The 19811-nt window shown below is 39.5% G+C and overlaps 1 protein-coding gene across 3 annotated transcripts in view; it reads right to left on the reverse strand.

Moving 5' to 3' along the window:
- Window positions 1–19811, reverse strand: part of IST1 (IST1 factor associated with ESCRT-III) — a 33016-nt gene that overhangs the window by 2374 nt on the left and 10831 nt on the right. For 2 of the 3 annotated variants that reach the window (XM_039221843.1, XM_039221835.1), the window contains exons 2-8: window positions 8922–9024; window positions 8333–8513; window positions 6828–6915; window positions 3606–3689; window positions 2992–3102; window positions 1838–2050; window positions 1099–1191 (exon numbers count right to left, since the gene is read on the reverse strand). In XM_039221843.1, coding sequence (XP_039077774.1) covers window positions 1099–1191; window positions 1838–2050; window positions 2992–3102; window positions 3606–3689; window positions 6828–6915; window positions 8333–8513; window positions 8922–9009 — 858 coding nt within the window. In that variant the 5' untranslated portion in view covers window positions 9010–9024. Of the gene's footprint in view, window positions 1–1098; window positions 1192–1837; window positions 2051–2991; window positions 3103–3605; window positions 3690–5271; window positions 5670–6827; window positions 6916–8332; window positions 8514–8921; window positions 9025–19811 lie in introns of those variants that run through there. The other variant, XM_039221852.1, reaches the window with a different exon arrangement.

Below are 19811 nucleotides of genomic sequence, written 5' to 3' on the forward strand. Positions count from 1 at the left end.
GCAATGGCATTACTCAATAAAGTACTGATACTGGTATAAGCCCTTGTGTTTTCCAAAAGCTAAGCAGAAGCAACAGAACCGCTCCAAAGAAACTGCCGCTCCACTCCCTATACACCTTTTCTGATCTTCCAACTAGAAAGATACAACATTAAATTCTTAACCACCAAGCAGAGAAAAAGGAAATTCTTACCACACCACCACACCTCTCTTTGATACCTTCACCTTCTGGGCAGAGAGAAAACACTAACCAACTGAATTCATCTCCAAGAACCAAGTCCTCAAATACTGAAGATCTTCCACCTCATTCCTAGATACAGTTGTGTACAATGCTTCAGTGCATGCAAGACCAAAACTAAGAAAAACCCAGGCCCAAGGGAAAAACTAAAGGAAAGAGCACTAAAGAAATTCAGGAACAGGAGGAGCTGCCAGCAAATGTCATACCGATTTGTTTTCTCTGTAATTCATCAGATGGAAGGAAATAGGTCTCAAAAGACACATACTAGCTAACGAAACAAGGCTGACAGAAAAGGAGACCTCTAATTTGGAATCAAAGCTGTGCAACCACCAATGATTCAAGACATGACTATCATATTTATAACAAGTTTTATCTACAAAACTAAAATGTAAAATTAGTGCTATCAGCTGAAATTTATTAAGTGGACACTTCTATTTAAGAAAAAAATCTGGCCACTATTCCTTTACACAGTGTTGAATTCATAAAACTGGTATTTTAACTATCATAACTATCATATTCTAACACCAAGACTATACCAACTCAATACAATTCTCTGCCTTAGAAAAAAAAAAGAAAAAAAAGAAAAAAAAAAGACTAGGCAAGTGCACTACTGGAACTTTCTAAGAGACCTTCGGCTCCTTCCTGATTCCTGGCTTAACTGCAAAGCATTGCCACCAATGATAATGCCGCAGCCGCCACCACCCAATTTCCAGGGTAACGTTAAAGCAACACAAGAATCCAAAGCAAGAGCAATGATGGTACTAGGAATTGATCAAAACTTTGCCTTCCCTGTGGCCATTATTTTGCTCTCTCTTCATGGGAGTCACTCTCCTGCTGCTTACAAAAGAGGCTCAAGCACTTACAGATTCATACGATGGGGGAGTTGCTGGTATCTGAGGTGGATGAATATTGGAAAAAGCCTGGTAAGTCCCCATTGGTAATCCATTGAAATCCGACTGCAAGAGGAAAAAGGTAACATCAGAGACATGGCCCCAATTTGCGATTTCTGAGGTTTGTCGTATGGTAAGGGAGAAATAACTACATATAATCAGTGTAAATATTCGATTTATATTGAATATATACATATTTTCAAGAGCCCTAAAAGAGAAAAAAAAACTCCCAGAAGAATTCCAGATCTTTAAAGATCTATAGCCAAAGGCTAGTCTTTAAATTACTAAATTAACTGCTTCCATGTCTACAAAGGAAGATTCTAATCAGATTTTCCTATTACTAGTAATGACCTTCACCTTTTTGTCTACAAATAAGTTTTTCCACCAGGTAATAAGCAGTATTCATTTTTGGAAAAAAATGAATGAAGCTGAAGCATGGCTGAAGCAGGTCCCAAAGGTATTTACCAGTAAACCTATAAGAAAAATTTTCTCTAATACCATCTCTCTGTATTTTCCACAGCATTAACTACAGACAAACCAAAAAAACTTTCTTCAAATCCCAGTATTTTTTTCCACAATATGATCACTAATACCAAATGTTCTTACTGTTCAACCTTAACAACCTACAACTTTTGTGTGTATTCATACAGTCATTGTGTCCTCTTCTGTTACACTTTCTAGAGTTTATATCCACACTTATATGTATACTTACTGGTCCCTTTGGAAGTGGGTAGGAAAAAGGAGTACTTGGAGAGGGCATGGGCATAGGCATAGGCATAGGCACTGGCACTGTTCCGTCAGGTACACCAACTGGTGCTGCAAAACCACCCCCTCCTCCTCCTCCTCTTCCAGGGCCCCCTTTCTTCACATCATCTGTGAATCCAACATCAATAAGATCGGTCTCTACCCCAGGAGGAGCTTCTGCCTGAGAAGAAGAGAGAAACTCGTATCATTAACCCACAATGCAGGCCAGGTCCCCCAGAAGCCGACCCTGAGATGCAAATCAGCATGGAGGAAGTTTACTGGAGTGGTCTCCTGGAATAAAGACTTGTGGGCAGTAAAGGAAGCAGGGCTGGGCAAATGGAAAAGCTGGGCTGCTGTGCAGACAGACACAAGGACTGCTCAGTCAATTCCTTAGGGAGCTCTGGAGCTGGGATGGGCCTGCAGCAGGTGCCTTCAAATGGGGCAGAGTCTAAAATCCCAGTTACTAAATACAGGCTGCCGTGAAGGAAAGACTTGAGATGAAGCAGCTTTCTTCTGACAGCCACTGCTGGAGGAGCACTCAGCTGTGTATGAGCACTGGTCATCAATATTCTCAAGAGCTGGGAGGATAAATGCTTTTATCCTGAGGTGTGTCTATTTGGGATGGGGGAGGGTTGTCTGAGCAGCATACTAAAACACGCACTACACCCACCAACCTTAACTGAGTGATTATTATTTGTACATTTCCCCTCTTTACACTATAAGCCTCTTCAGGACAGTGACCTTGTTTTTATTTCTGTATTTCTGAGCTTTCTGTGCACTGTCTGGTATAGGGCAGGCACCCAATAAATGTTTCAGGATCCTTTCTGGGTCTTGGGGCATTTCTTGCTTCAATTCTGTGAAATTCATTGAAAAGCAACAATTCCATTTTGTATTTGTAACAAGGTTTGTACCTTTTCAAAGTGCTTTCATCATTCATCTCATCTGATCCTTAAATACTCTTTGGGAAATGCAGGCATATTTACTGTTACCCAAAAAGGCACTAAGGAGACAAAGGCTTAAACTTCCATGCACAAACTTTAGTGCAAAGAATATGGTTATTTTTTAAGAAAATAATATCTAGAGACTCATTTCCCTTTGTACTCTGAAAGACTCTAAACTTACCATGACCACAGAGTCAGGCTCATAGGGCACATTGTAGTTCTTGGCAATTTCAATCAGATATCTCTCCACCAGGATTTTGGGTGGGGCTTCCACACTCAGTTTGTGCATTAGCTGTAAATAAAAGACCCAGGGTTAACATCTATGCTAACTAGCCTTAAGCCTAACTTGTCTCAATTTTAAACTTTGTTCCTTTTTTTTAATATGTAAGTTGAGAAAAAAGCAGGCCAGAACAGTTAAATGATTTGTTTTTTCAATCACGAGACATATTACAAAATCCGTGCCTTTTTCACGTTCTCTGGTTACACATGACCCAGATGTTGATAAGACTGATGATACCCTCGCCTTCCACATTTGAATTTATCCACTCCTCTCCTCGATTCTACATCCACAAATCACAAGGGGCACAAAAGATAGGGGGACCTCACAAACAGAAGTTTAGAGAAGCAGTAAGGGGCTGATGGCACTGCCAGCCAGAAAGCCTTCTCACTCTATGAAATATGCAACCCTAGATTAACTCAGCCATATAGCAGGACCCACTAGAATCAATGCAAGCAATAGGATAACATTCCCACAACCCTGTCTACTGCATCATATTTAAAGAGTATGTCCATTACCCTGTCATTCACAGTTCCAATCTGGTTGGTCCTACATAACTTGCCATATTCCTTGCTATACTTGGCACAGAGCTGATCAGCAACCTACAGAGGGGGAAAAAAACAGTGAATACAAGTGGAAACCATTCCTACAAGCTGCTTCAAACTTCCTCCTATTAATTAATAGTAAACATGCTTCTTTTTACTGCAAGAATTAAAAAAAAAAACAGGGTCTGTAAAGCCTTAAGGGGTACATATTAATTCACATTTGTTCATCCAGCCACTGAGCTGTAAGTATGCGCCAAATTCCATTACAAACATGATATATGCTATTAACACAATCAGGAAAAACAGACGTTGTTCTTATAGAGCCTTATAATCTGAGGAAAACAGTCATTAATCACGCAAATAAAGATACAAATGCAGTTGTAATAAGTGCCACAAAGGCAAAGTATACCACAGTGTCAATAGCTTGTAACAATAAAATCAGATCTGATCAAAAAAACCAGGTAAGGCTTCCTGAAGAAAGTGATTCATGGAAACATAAAGGATGATTGAGAGTTAACACAGGGAAGGAAAAACATTCTAGGAAAATGTTGTTGCATGTGCAAAGGCCTCTGGTGGAAAAACCAGGCCAATCCTCAAGCTGAAATAAAGTCAGTTTTGAGCCTAAGGGAAAAGTGTGACAGGAAATGAAGTAAAAAAGGCATGTGGGGACCAGAAAATGCAGAGCCATATAAGCCATATTAGGAATTTTGTTTCTATCACAAGAACAACAGCTACTAAAGGGCTTTAAAGCAAGAGGCAGTGACAGGATCAGATCTGTGTTTTCAATAAAACCCTAAGCTGTTCTGATGGAATGGTGAACAAACCAAAGGAAACCAAAGTAAATATAGGAAGAAGGTTCAAGAAGTTACTATAATAGTCCAGGCAGGAGATGACTGGCATTGAATCAGAGTGGTCCCAACACCTGAGAGCTCAGTGAGGAGGCACTCACTGTTGAATATATAGACCCAGTATTGATGATGTAATTTAGTCACTTGTCTTTTGATAATGGTTTTGGTTGCTGTATACTATGCAGAAATTTTTTTATTATGTTAATCACTTTATGTCTTTTGTGGCCTTTCCCACTATGAGATTTTTTAAAACCCGCCTAGGTTTTTTCTAGTTTTTAAGGAGTTCATTAAAAAATATATATATATATATATGTTTCATCTTGAATAAATCTTGATATAAAGGAAGAGTATAGGAGACATTAAAACGAGACAGGCTGGGGCACCTGGATGGCTCAGTTGGGGGAGCATGAGACTCTAGATCACGAGTTCAAGCCCCATGTTGGGTGCAGGGATTACATAAAAAAGAAAAAAAAAACTAAAAAAAGAAAAAAGAGACTAAAATTAAAAGTCTACGTAAGAAGCAATTGCCTGGCTAGCTCAGTTGGTAGAGCATGTGACTCTTGACCTCAGGGTCGTGAGTTCAAGCCCCCCAATGGATGTAGAGCTTAGTTAAAAAAAGAAAAAAAAAAAAAAAAGAACCAGTGCCCTCTACTCTCCCATTACTCTACCCACAAAACTCTATGACTTATGACTACCATCCCTACAGGAATAGAATATAAGAGGCTTACTCTGGGGAGGTTAAACTAAAGGGACTCTGGACTCCAAGCACAGCAGAGAGCAAGGATACTTACTGACAACAGAAAAAGTCAGTCTTCTGTAAGAGAAGAATTAGACCTTTGGTTTCCTCCTCCCATGGTTCTCAGAAATTCTGGGTGCCAGCTTACACCCTTGAGGTAGAAAATAGGATTCCTCTCCGAGGGAAATGATCATACCAAGGTTAAAAACCAAGTTCCTAAAACTCCATGGAGTTTCCTTAAAAAAGGGCTTAAATCATTCAACAATAAATGCTTCTGGCAATATGCCCCACCCAGGCACACAAGAGGTTCCAAGCCACTTTTTTAGTGTCTCACATGTAAATATAAACCAAGAGCCAAGAGTAACCAAACTTGTGCAAAAGCCTCTACTATAAAATAGTCTAAAACAAAAAGAAGGAAACAATCATTATAGAAACAAGAAAAGCTAATAAGAAATTATAATATTGACAGCTATGAAACAAAAACAGACTATAAAGTAAATATTCCGAGTATTAAGAAGAGCTCTTTAAAAAAAAAAAAAAAAAAAACCATACAGGGGCACCTGGGTGGCTCAGTTGGTTAAGCATCCATCTTCAGCTCAGGTCATGATCTCATGGTTCATGAGTTTGAGCCCCGTGTCAGGCTCTGTGCTGCCAGCTCAGAGCCTGAAGCCTGCTTCGGATTCTGTGTCTCCCTTCCTCCCTGCCCCTCCACCACTCCCGCTGTCTCTCTCTCTCTCAAAAATAAATAGTTAAAAATTTTTTTTAAAATAAATGAAAACATACAGAAGACAAGGATATCTTAAGGGGCATCTGGGTGGCTCAATCAGTTCACTGTCTGACTCCTGATTTCGGCTCAGGTCATGACCTCATGGTCTGTGGCTCAGGGTATCAGCGCAGAGCCTGCTTGGGGTTCTCTCTCTGCCCCTGCCACCCCACCCCACACACACTCTCTCAAATCTAAACTTAAAAAAAAAAAAAAAAAGATGGGTCAAGCGATAAGACTGAGACAATCTAGAGAATAAAACAAAAAGGCAAAGATGAAAAATAGTTAACAACCCAAATGAATTTATATCCTAGCAGTCAGTACTATATCCCTGTTGTGAGGAGACAATTTTTAGAAAATTTTTAGTTAATGTCTGTCTTTTCTGCTAGATTCTAAGCTACAAGAGTAGAGCTAGTATCATATTTTGCCCATTGCTGTACCCTCAGTGCCACCTAGCTCATAAAATCAACTTGATAAATATTTGTGGAATTAATGAATGAAGCAAAATATGTCACCTTAAATTAACGTTAACTTTTCCAGTTTACAGCTGTCCAAGAACTTTTCTATTTGAATATACTTAAATTAACATTACAATAAAAATAAGACAAAACTGAAGGTACACAGTACTTTATGCCTTAAAAAAATTATTCAGGTTTGCAAAACACTGTTCTGTTGCATTATATGAGGGCTGAAAAGGAGGTAGAGACAAATTTACAAATTTATAAAGCCTGTTTCAAAGGCAGCATGAATGAGAAGGGTACAAAATATCCGATCAAAGCAGAAATGACTTGTTAACCAACCTAACAATATGACAAACTACAGATATCACTGAAACTGGTTGTACTCACAATTTTCAATTCAGCCACTTCTGATTGGAGTCGAGGAGCAGCCCATATCAGTGTAGACACAGATTCAGCCAGACCAGAATCTAGTTCCCTAAGTAAGGAAAAAATTTAGTAAAATTTAACATTCTTTAGGGGCGCCTGGGTGGCTTAGTCGGTTAAGCGTCCGACTTTCGCTTAGGTCATGATCTCGCAGTTCGTGGGTTCAAGCCCCGCGTCGGGCTCTGTGCTGACTGCCAGCTCAGAGCCTGGAGCCTATTTCAGAGTCTGTATCTCCCTCTCTCTCTGACCCTCCCCTGCTCACGCTCTCTCTCTCTCCCCTAGAAATAAATAAAAACATTTAAAAAAAAAATTTAACATTCTTTAAAACAAACCAATAAACCCTACCATTTGTATCATAATTGATAGCCCTGGAAAGCTCTTTCACAAATCTCATTGGATTCTCACAAATTACTCTAGGGTTCCTACTTTACTTTTGGTGAAACTCAAACTAACTGACATGCCCACGGTCAAAAAATTGGGAAATGGCTGAGCCAAGACTCAAACTTAGGCCTTTGATTTCAGATTTCTTCCTTTCTTTTCAAAAATAGTTTACACTGAGATCAATTCACTGTTGCCTTCCAGCAAAGCCATGAGGAAAAAGGTCCTTGGGTATGTAAAGTAGTCTAGACGCTCGCATGTTTTAGAGATCAGTATTAATGCTTTCACAAATTCCCTCTCTCAAAGAGGTGATTTGATTTAGGTCTTCAAAATACTTTATTTCATTACACTTACACAAAATGAATTAAATTCTAGATACCTCTGGAACACCACTATGCCTATAGTTAGCAATACTGTACTATGCACTTAAAAATGTTAAGAGGGTATGGGGCGCCTGGGTGGCTCAGTTGGTTAAGCATATGACTTTGGCTCAGTTTATGATCTCATGGTTCATGGGTTGGAGCACCGCGTGAGCAGAGCCCAAGGCCTGCTTTGGATTCTGTGTTTTGCTTTCTCTCTCTCTCTCTCAAAAACACATAAACATTAAAAAATTAAAAACAGGGGTGCCTGGGTGGCTCAACCAGTTAAGCACCCAACTCTTGATCTCCCAGTTTGTGAGTCTGATCTCCTAGTTTGTGAGGCTGTGTGGGTGGATGATGCGGAGCTTGCTTGGCTTCTCTCTCTCCTTCTCTCTGCCCCTTCCCTGCTCTCTCTCTCAAAGTAAATAAACTTAAAAAAATAATAATTAAAAAAAATTAAAACACACAATACTATCTTAAAAATAAATATTAAATAAATTTGAAAACGTTAAGAGAGTAGAGACCTAATGTCATGTATTCTTACCAAAAAAGAGGGAGAAAGGGAGGGACACAAGGAAACTTCCAGAGGAAACAAATTTTATTACCTTGATTGTGATGATAGTATACAGGTGTATGCATATATCCAAACTCATCAAAATGTATGCCTAAAATATGTAGTTTTTTCTAAAAGCCATACCTAAATATAGATTTAAAAAAGACAAAATATCTTACTTCATAGACTGGATGAGGCCAAACCGAGCAAGCAGCAGGTCACAATAGAGCTCCAGGATCTCCATGGCCTCCACGAGGTAGTCTTCTCGGATGATGTGTTCCACACGGATCCGAGCTCGTTCATCTTTCCCAGCAGCCAGATAGTCAGCAATCTCTTTCCTTGCTTTCTGGGCCAGTTCCGCTAAGTTACAAATTGCATCCAGTCACATAATAGCAGTACACTGGGCCACCTGGCCTGCAGGAGACTTCCACCCCAACAGAGAGAAATGGGTTTCTTCTACAACCTAGCTCACTCTCTCTTAGCAAATCCAGACCCAACTCATCTAGTCTCTAGAATTTCCTCCTCTGTCTAGGTGAGAATATTGTTTGTGTAGCCAGAAATGTTCAACTCAGGAATCATGCTACCTATTCCCTGCAACAAAGTGATTCAGTCTAACATGTCACAAAGGGCAGCAGTATATATCTAAAGCTTCAAGGATATGGGATCCCTAAGACTTTATAGTACTAGCCTAACAGCCAAATATTAGAGTGCTAGAACCTGGTGATGTATTTTGGGAAATAAAACACAAAGAAATCATGCATTGCTCACTTTTTTTTTTCTCCAATAGTTTAAGACGGTTTATGACTAATCTCAAATTGACTCGTAAACGCTCAGCTTTAAATCCAGAGCCCAGCATGCTGTGTTGTTCCTCCTGGAAAAAGATAAGAAACACAGTTACTACCTTCAAGTTGAAATTAGTACAGAAACTAACATCAATTATAGGTGGATTAGCTGAAATTATAAACCAGAATGGTTTTCTAATATAGGCAAATAACATAATTTGATTCATGTTTCTTTTTTTTTAATTTTTTTATGTCTTTATTTTATTTTGAGAGACAGAGAGCAAGCAGGGGAGGGGCAGAGAGAGAGGGAGACACAGAATCTGAAGCAAGCCCCAGGCTCTGAGCTGTCAGCACAGAGCCCGACGCGGGGCTAGAATCCACAAACTGTGAGATCATGACCTAAGCCGATGTCAGACACTTAACTGACTGAGCCACCCAGGTGCCCCTGATTCATATTTCTTAAAGATCACTTTGGTTTGTGTAAATAACTGACTGGTGGACGATAATAGTAGAAGCAAGGGACCAAAGAGAAGGCTATTACTTAGTCCAGACAAGAGATGGAAACAGCTTAGAATGGGGTAGCCACCACTGGTGAGGATTTGAGATCTTCAAGGCAGACCTCAAAGACGCTGGTGATGGTTAAAATGAGTATTTATTGGTGTAGGAACAGGTTGATATAAAACTAAGTAGCAGCAAGGCCTCCTACTTCTCCTAAAAATCTCATCAGGGTAGTGATGAGAAAAGATTATCAAATTTAAAACCTAACTCAAAAAATACTCTTCCCTCAGGGTGCCTGGGTAGTTCAATTTGGCTAAGTGTCTGACTTTGGCTCAGGTCATGATCTCATGGTTCGTAAGTTTGAGCCCAACGTTGGGCTCTGTGCTGACAGCTTAGAGCCTGGAGCCTGCCTGGGATTCTGTGTTTCCCTCTTCTCTGGCCATCCCCAGCTCGTATTCTCTCTCTCTCTTAAAAATAAATAATAAACCTTAAAAAAATTTTTTTTTAATTCTTCCCTCAATTCTCAGAGCTTCCTGTCTCAGCCTTTGGGAAAAAAACTACTGCATAGAAATATTAATATTTACTCACATACTAACAAATATACTAAGGGGGATAAGTCCAAGAAAAAAAAAACTTTAAAATTCAACAGAAGGCTATTTATCAAGACTTTCACTGAACAGAAGACTTACAGTCAACAAAACCACCCCTCCTCCACCCACAAGGGGGTGTATATCATTTTGTATTCCATATCGAGACAGCACAAATCCTATGTTTATTAATTCTGGACTTGAACTTCAAAACATGTAACATCCAAACAAAAGCAAGGTCTAACAAAGTAACCAAACAAGATATCCATTATAAAGAAAAACACAAGGGATATTTGTTGGCTTGTGTAAAAACCACTAAAAAAAAAAACCCCATCAGATGTGTTTTCCTTTTGTAAAATTACCTCCAGAAGCCTTTATACATTTAATAATTAACGTAAGTCCCAGTTTATAATGGGGCCTGTATGTCATGAAATACCTTGGATCCATTATACTGAAATATGTTCAATCCACTCAACAAATATTTACTGATTATCTTTATATCAGACAACAGCTAAATGCTGAAGATCTAAAACAATAAAAATAAAAAGGTATAGTCCTTGCCCTCAAAGGAACTTATATTCTATTGGAAAAAACAGCTAAAAGAATCTGGCAAAACTGGTTAGAACTATGATTTTAGAGTGGTTCTCAACTGGAAGTGGTTTTGCCCCGATATCTGGCAATGACTGGAGACATTCTAAGTTGTCATGATTGAAGGGGATGCTACTGGTATCTGGTGAGTAGATCCAGGAATGCTGCTAAATTCTATAATGAACATGATAGCCCCCCACAACAAAAAAATTATCCAGCCCAAGGGGTGCCTGGGTGGCTCAGTCAGTTGAGCATCCAACTTGATTTTGGCTCAGGTCACCATCTCCCAGTTTGTGGGATCAAGCTCCACATCAGACTCTGTGCTGATAGAGTGAAGCCTGCTTGGGATTTTCTCCCTCCCTCCCTCTCTCTCTTTCTGCCCCTCAACTCATGCATATGCTCTGGCACTCTCTCTCTCAAAATAAACAAACATTAAAAAAAGAAACAGGGATTCATGCACAGACTTTTTTTTTTTTTAATGTTTTATTTATTTCTAGGAGAGAGAGAGACAGCGTGAGCAGGGGAGGGTCAAGAGAGAGGGAGACAAGGACTCTGAAACAGGCTCCAGGCTCTGAGCTGGCAGTCAGCACAGAGCCCGACGCGGGGCTCGAACCCACGAACCGCGAGATCATGACCTAAGCGAAAGTCGGACGCTTAACCGACTAAGCCACCCAAGCGCCCCAATGCACAGACTTTTATACAAAACTATTTATCAACACATTTTAGGACCAAAAAATCAGACATATGAACAAAGAATTAAACTGATTATTAAACAAACTATAATACATTTATGCTGGATTTTTACATAGCCACTAAAATTTTTAAAACGTATTTACTGAAGTGAAAATATATCAACAGTATTAGTTAAAAAGGCAGGACTATATATATGAAGTACCACCTTAAATTCTGAGTTTAAAAATTTTTTTTAAATTTATTTTTGAGAGAGAGAGGGAGACAGAGTGTGAGTGGGGGAGGTGCAGAGAGAGAGGGAGACAGAATCCGAAGCAGGCCCCAGGCTCTGAGCTGTCAGCACAGAGCCTGACGCAGGGCTCAAACTCACGGACCAGAAGATCATGACCTGAGCCAAAATTGGATGCTTAAACAATTGAGCCACTCAGGAGCCCTTATATTCTGAATTTTAAAAAAGCACATATACATACATATAGACAAAGACTGAGCTAGAAAGAAAAAAGATATAATTATTACTATATGTAAATTCTTTCCAAACCCAATTAGTTTAGACTAACAGTAGAGTTAATATTAAAAATGAGGGGCACCTAGGTGGTTCAGTCAATTAAGTGTCCAATTCTAGATTTCCACTCAGGTCATGATCTCATAGTTCATCAGTTTGAGCCCTGCATCAGGCTCTGCACTGGCAGTGTGGAGTCTGCTTGGGATTCTCTCTCTCTCCTTCTCTTTGCCACTCCCCAGCTTGCTCCAAGTAAATAAACTTAAAAAAAAAAAAAACCCACCACAGGAAGCATATAATTTAGAATTTCTATCAAAGACATGTAATAATATAAATTCATTTGCCTCCTTAGGAAAAAAAATATTGCGGAGCCTGGATGGCTCAGTTAGTTGAATGTCCAACTTTTAGTTACAGCTCAGGTCACGATCTCGCGGTTCATGAGTTAGAGCCCCATACTGGGCTCTGTACTGTCAGCACAGAAACCGCTTAAGATTCTCTCTCTGCCCCTCCACTGCTTGTACTCTCTCTCAAAACAAACAAACAAACAAACATTTTTTAGGGGCACCTGGGTGGCTCAGTCGGTTAAGCGTCCAACTTCGGCTCAGGTCATGATCTCATGGTTCATGGGTTCGAGCCCCATGTCAGGCTCTGTGCTGAGAGCTAGCTCAGAGACTGGAGCCTGTTTCAGATTTTGTATCTTCCTCTCTTTCTGACCCTCCCCTGCTCACGCTCGCTCTCTCTCTCTCTCTCTCAGAAAAAAAAAAAAACATTAAAAAAATAAAATTTTTTAAAAAGGGAAAAATATTAACTCATCAGAAAACATGAACAATCAAAATCACCGTATCATAAGTGGAATACATGTACAGTCTGGAAAAGAAACCCACCAACTCAAGATACAGAGAACAGACTGGTGTTTGCCAGAGGTGGTGTGTGTGTGTGTGTGTGTGTGTGTGTGTGTGTGTGTGAGAGAGAGAGAGAGAGAGAGAGAGAGAGAGAGAGAGAGAAACTACAAAGGAAAATAAGTATGGTGCATTACTGAGCAACACATTTAAAACTAGCTAGTAATTTACAACCATCTCCTTTAACAAACATTGAAGAGAAAGAGCGTGCATACCACGTGTGAGCCTGTGACAAAGAGCTAATAGCGCAAGAAAAGGAGCACAGAGGAGAAATCTCACTGGTGCCAGCTCCTGGCTTTCACAGCCATCAGCCCATCTGTCTCACCACTACTCTAGAAATGAAGTCGATAGATGTATAAGGGCAAGATTTGGGTTCAAAGCCCAAATGTGGCATTACCTGCACAATAATAATATTAAAACTGTGATTAAAAAGGTATGAATGGTCCTGATATCCCTCTTAACTCAGATGCTGTTCCACTAAGGGCCAGTGCAAAGGGAGAGCAATGGCAGAGGACATTCATTCTGCCACAGAGCTCTGGGAAGCTTCCAAGAAGAGGAAGGATGCACACTATGCTTGAAGTGTAAGCAGGGCTCTACAAAGAGGCAATGCAGCAAAGGTGACAGAGGCTTGATATTCAATCCTCACTTCTGTTTTTGACAGCCTTTGTGCATGCCATTTAGCAACTCTGAGCTGCATTTTCTTTACCTTTAAAATGAACTTAACAGCAGATATCACTAAATAAACACAAGAACAAACTACCAAATCCTATCAGGCACTCTCCCATGCACAAAGCATCAGGTACATGCCTCAGCAGAAAGCAAAACAGGCAAGAAAGTTTGTGGAGGACAAAAAAGGAAAACTAGCAACAGGTCTAATAGGATATTAAACCACAACCAGAAATGTAAAGTCCCCTATGTGAAGAGCAAGTGTCCAGAGACAAGTGCCTAAACTCCATAGAAGGAACATTAAAGTGCATGTGAGATACACGAATGAGGTTCTGGAAAGGGAATGCTTGGGGGAGAAGAACGTTAGAAGGGAGAAGAGAAGAATGATAAGGGCAAAAGGGGGAGGTTTAGAGTTCTGTCATGAACAAGAAAATTTTCTTAAAGTCAAAGCAAAAATATCTTCCCCTCTCAATAAAAGTAAAAATTAATGATGACATGAACAGATAAAGAGTAGAGCTGATTAATACACTAGTACATTAATACATATTAGGAAAATAAAGTTTACCCAAAAAATTAATCAGAATAGGTATCTAAAATGAGCTAGACAAAGACACAGGTTAACAAAGGATGTAGATAACAAAGAAGTGACTTTAGCAACATGAAATGTTGGAGGTTGTAAAGACATCTTTATTTCACAAAGTTGCCTCAGATCGGGGAGCATCCACAAATGCTAGCTTAGGAACATGCTGAAAGAGAACAGAAAAGATCCCAAGTCATAAGAATAGGGACTGTGAAGAAGAAAAGTGCTATAATTCTCTGAAAGAGACACTTAACAAATGTTTTATGCTGCAAATTAGAAACCCAACCCTGTGAAGGAAGTTGAAAATATTGAAATGTGGCTACGTTGTTTATATTTCACTCGTATAATCTTTTAGCTGGGGATGCTTGGGAAAAGAAACTCCAAAAGCCTACTGTAAACCTGTGGAAAACAGATAAAAACAAACCCAAATTACTAATCTTACTATTCAGTAATAAAATTTATTTGTTCAAATCTTAAAAAGTAAGTAAAATCACAGGGCCTGTTCAGGGACTCTAACAATCAGGTTCCAGCTGAAAACAGAATTCACATTCTGGGTAATTTGAGAAAAATTTAACAGACTATTTAAAAAGGTGTGGGTAAGGTTCCAAGAAACCAATAAAAGATAGTGGACTGTCCACTCACACATCCAGGCCTGAAAAGGCAAGATGAGGAACTGACCCTGGAGAGGGTAACTATATGAAGAGGGTCTCCAAGACAGAAATCATGGTCACTGGTAGAGGCATGCAACTTGTCAATCTGGCAGGAATGGAGAAGGGAAATAAATTACCTAAACCCATTCCTCCTGCCCTCTGGTCTCCTGGTACCTCCTCCATCTACCCCAAGCTGGAAGACAGAAAGGAGACAAGCCTACAGACACAGTGCACAGGAGTAAGCCTCCAAGGACATATATCAGAGGGGAAGAAAGCTATGTGGCTCTGGAAAAAAAACAAAACAAAACACTGAAGATATCTAGCACAAAGACTATACATACACAAGACCAAACAAGCAGGAACCCAGATCTACCAAAGCAACCCCAGATTTACACTGTAGTACAATTTCAGCTAACCAGACTAGAAAACTGAAGTTAAATGAATTATCTTAAACGGTATCCTTTATGTCCTTTTTGCACTAAATACAGTATGATGAACATAATTTAAGCCTCTTATCTCTAAAGTCCCTCCAACTCTAAGATTCTGCAGGATACTAGATATCCAATTATAGTGAATTATATGGAACAGGCAAAAAGCCATAGACAACAGAGATTAATCCTCAAGAGATCTCTGAGAAATCTTAGTTTTTAAAAAAAATAACATAACACTGAAGGGAAACCTGGGTGGCACAGCTGGTTATGCATCCAACTTTGAGTCAGGTCACAATCTCACAGTTCAGGAATTCGAGCCCCGCTTCAGGGTCTGCGCTAACCATGCCAACCAGGAGCCTGCTTGGAATTCTCCATCTCCCTCTCTATCTGCCCCTCCCTGCTCGCTCACTCTCTCAAATAAATAAATAAATTTAAAAAGTTATTTTAAAAAATAACATTGTTTTCCTAGAAAAATAAACCCAGCATCTCATTTTACACATTCTTTCATTCAGCTAGTATTTAAAAAAAAATTTTTTTTATGTTTTTTTATTTATTTCTAGGAGAGAGAGAGACAGCGTGAGCAGGGGAGGGTCAGAGAGAGAGGGAGTCACAGACCGAAAGAGGCTCCAGGCTCTGAGCTGGCAGTCAGCACAGAGTCCGAAGAGGGGCTCGAACCCACGAACTGCGAGATCATGACCTAAGCGAAAGTCGGACCCTTAACCGACTAAGCCACCCAGGCGCCCCTCATTCAGCTAGTATTAAGCATTTTACTATATACCAGAAATTGTGCTAAGTTCTATACCTAAAAAGATAAAATTAACAGTCTTGCTATCACACACAAAAAATTTCAGATCCATGAAAAACTAAAACATCTAGAATATAAAGAATGTATACATTAATGTTACTAATATATAAACAAATCACCAATAAAAAATAAACTGACTAAAAAATGAGCAATAGACTTTGAAGAGATGCTTCTCTTAAAATATGCAAACAGCCAACAAGCATATGAAAATTGCTCAATTTCACTAATCATTAGAGAAATGCAATCAAACCCACTATAATACTTCACACCCATCAGAATGGCTACTATTAAAAAAAAAATGTGTTGGCAAGGATGTGGAAAAACTGGAGCCCTTGGGTACCGTTGTTGGTGAGACTGTGAAGTGGGATACCACTGTGGAAAACAGTATGGTAGTTCCTTAAAAAATTGAAAATAGAACTACCATGTGATCCAGCAATCTAACTTCTGGGTACATATCCAACAGAACTGAAAATAGAATCTCAAAGAGATATACACACACCCATATTCATAGCAGCATTATTCACTACAGCCACGTGGTGAAAATAACCCCTACATACACTGACAGATGAATGGATAAACAAAAAGTACTATTTATGTTTATCTGTTTTGACACACATACAATAGAATATTAGCATTAGTATAATCTGAGTCCATGTTGTAGCAAGTGACAGGATTTCTTTCCTTTATAAGGGTGAGTAATATTCTATTAGTCTACTAATATTCTAACAATACTAGACTATTAATATTTGATTAAATGTATGCCTTAATGTGTAAGATAAATGTACGCATATACCTTAGCATCTGGCAATCCCACTTTTTTTTTTTTTTTAATATTTTTATTTATCTCCAGGAGAGAGAGAGAGAGAGACAGCGTGAGCAGGGGAGGGTCAGAGAGAGAGGGAAACGCAGACTCCGAAACAGGCTCCAGGCTCTGAGCTGCCAGTCAGCACAGAGCCCGACACGGGGCTCGAACCCACGAACCGCGAGATCATGACCCAAGCGAAAGTCGGACGCTTAACCGACTAAGCCACCCAGGCGCCCCTCCCACTTCTTAGCATATACCCTCAAAGACATCCGTACAGAGGGCCATGAGGACAAATGTATAAGATTTCTGTGGTAGTAAGGTGGTAGAGGAATACGATGTGTCCACTATAAAAGGACAAATAAAATATGACAGAAGCATAGGACAGACTGCTATGCAGCAGTCAGAATGAACGAACTAGCTACCCTCAAAGCAATCTGTGTAGTTCTTAAAAAACAAGCAAAAAAACAAGAAACAGAGTTCCAGGTTCAGTGCCCCTCCTGCCAAACAAAGCTATATAAGACCTGAACAGAATGTACGGAGCAGCTATTTGAGGACTCTAAAAAGTTTATAACAGCAACTAGATGGAAAAGACAAGAATTTGAAGTACCCATAAAATGGCAGTGAGTTATCACTTTTCTTCCCTCTGATATTCCCTGGCCTAGAAGCAAGACAGCCTGAAACCCCAAAGTGAGGACCAGCATGGAAAGGAAAAAACATCAAGAGAAGCTTTCTGATCTTGGTTTGAGGAATTGGAAAGGGGTTCTCTGGTGGGGACAGAAAGTAAGTAAACTGCACCAAACTAGGAAAATCAACTCACCTGGGAAAAGAGTTATCAGACATCAATGCTGAGATTGCACAGATACTGGAACTGTGAATTAAATGTCAAAGACTTTATGGGACACCTGGGTGGCTCAGGTCATAATCTCACAGGTCACGAGTTTGAGCCCTGCATGAAGCTCTGTGCTGACAGCTCAGAGCATGGCACCTGCTTCGGATTCTGTCTCCCTCTCTCTCTGCCCTTCCCCTGCTCCCGTTCATCTCTCTCTCTCTCTCTCTCTCTCAACAAAATAAACACTGAAAAAAAAATGACAGGGGCGTCTGGGTGGCTCAGTCCGTCAAGCATCCGACTTCGGCTCAGGTCATGATATCACAGTTCGTGGGTTCGAGCCACATCGGGCTCTGTGCTGACAGCTCAGAGCCTGGAGCCTGCTTCAGATTCTGTCTCCCTCGCTCTCTGCCCTTCCCCAGCTTGCACTCCATCTCTCACTCTCTCCTGGAAATAAACATTAAAAATTTTTTTTAAGAAAATGACATAGACTTTATAAAGCAACTGCTATTTAAAAAATGCTGCAACAAGGTGAATGAATACTCTTGAAATAAATGGATATAAAGTCTCAGAAAATGAATAAAAGATACAAAGAGGAAACATAAACTTTAGAACTGAAAAAAACAATAACCAAGGTAAGAAACTCACTGATGGGCTCAATAGCTGAATAGAAATGACAGAGGAAAGAGCCAGTGCACTTGGAAGATAGATCAATCAATAACAGAGTATCCAATCTGAAAAAGAGATTTAAAAAAAAATTTTTAAGTGAACAAAGTATCAGAGATCTGTAGGACAACAGCAAAAGACTGAATATTTGTGTCCTCAGAGTCCCAGAAGGATGGAAAAAAATAGTGTGGTACCAAAAAAATGTGAAAAACTATACACTGAAAACTTTCCAAATTTAGCAAAAAGCATAAATGTACAGATTGAAGACACTTAGGAAATTCAAAACAGAATAAGACCAAAGAAATGTATGCCCAGACTCCTGATAATCAAACTGTAGAAAACTAAAGATAAATCTGTAAAATACTGAAAGCAGCCAGAGAAAAATGCATTGCCTATCCTATTGATCTACTGATCTATTCAATGACTATGAACTTCACTTCAGAAACCATGGAGGCCAAAAAGTGGAACATTATTTCTAAACTACTGAAAGAACTGTTTGCCAGGAATTCTATATACACTGAAAATATTCTTCAGAAATGAAAATAAAATAAAGTCATTCTCAGATGAAGGAAAATTAATAAAAGAATCTGTCACCAACATACCTGTTCTAAAGAAGTTTTCTAGGGGCACCTGGTTAGTCGGTTAAGCATCCGACTTCGACTCAGATCATGATCTCACTGCTTATGGGCTTGAGCCCCACGTCAGGCTCTGTGCTACAGCTCAGAGCCTGGGACCTGCTTCGGATTCTGTGTCTCCCTCTTTCTGCCCCGCCCCACTTGCACTTTATCTCTCAAAAAAAAAAAAAAAAATGAATAAACATTTAAAAAAATTTTTTTCTGCCCCACTCCACTTGCACTTCATCTCTCAAAAAAAAAAATGAATAAACGTTAAAAAAAAATTTTTTTTTAAAGATTTTCCAGGCAGAAGGAAGTGATATCAAAACGAAACTTGGAAGATTAAAATAAAGGAAAAAATGGCAAAATATCTACATCTTACATTAGAGAAACGGCAAATATATGGGAAATGTACACATGACTCTTGAGTCCCTTAAAATGTATTTTACAGTTAAAAACAAAACTAATAACATTGTCTAATGCAGTTTTTGATATATAGATATAATACATAAGATAACCACAACATAATGAACTAAAAGCTAAAATATGTTTCTATATTCCACAATAAATGGCAAAATACTGCTCTAAGTAGACTGTAAAAGTATGTCTATTATAATCCCTAGAGTGACCTGTAAGACTTACCACACAAAAAAGTATCAAAAAACTTGGAGAGTTTAAACTAGAATACTAAAGTGTTCAAATAACCCCAAAGGCAGGAAAGCAGAAACAGAAATGAAAAACAGAGGAAAACAAAACGAATCTAAATTCAACAGACCTACCTAATTATGTAATGATCTAAAACAACAATTTAAAGACAGATTGCCCAAGTGGTCCCAAAAATGATCCATCTATATACTATCAATAAGAAGCTCACTTTGAGGGGCCCCCGGGTGGCGTAGTCGGTTAAGCGTCCGACTTTCGCTCGGGTCATGATCTCGCGGTTCGTGGGTTTGAGCCCCGCGTCGGGCTCTGTGCTGACTGCCCGCTCAGAGCCTGGAGCCTGTTTCAGTCTGTGACTCCCTCTCTCTCTGACCCTCCCCTGCTCACGCTGTCTCTCTCTCTCTCCTAGAAA

Source organism: Hyaena hyaena, unplaced genomic scaffold (genome assembly GCF_003009895.1).
Source record: "Hyaena hyaena isolate Hyena2069 unplaced genomic scaffold, ASM300989v1 scaffold_18, whole genome shotgun sequence".
Taxonomy (NCBI): domain Eukaryota; kingdom Metazoa; phylum Chordata; class Mammalia; order Carnivora; family Hyaenidae; genus Hyaena; species Hyaena hyaena.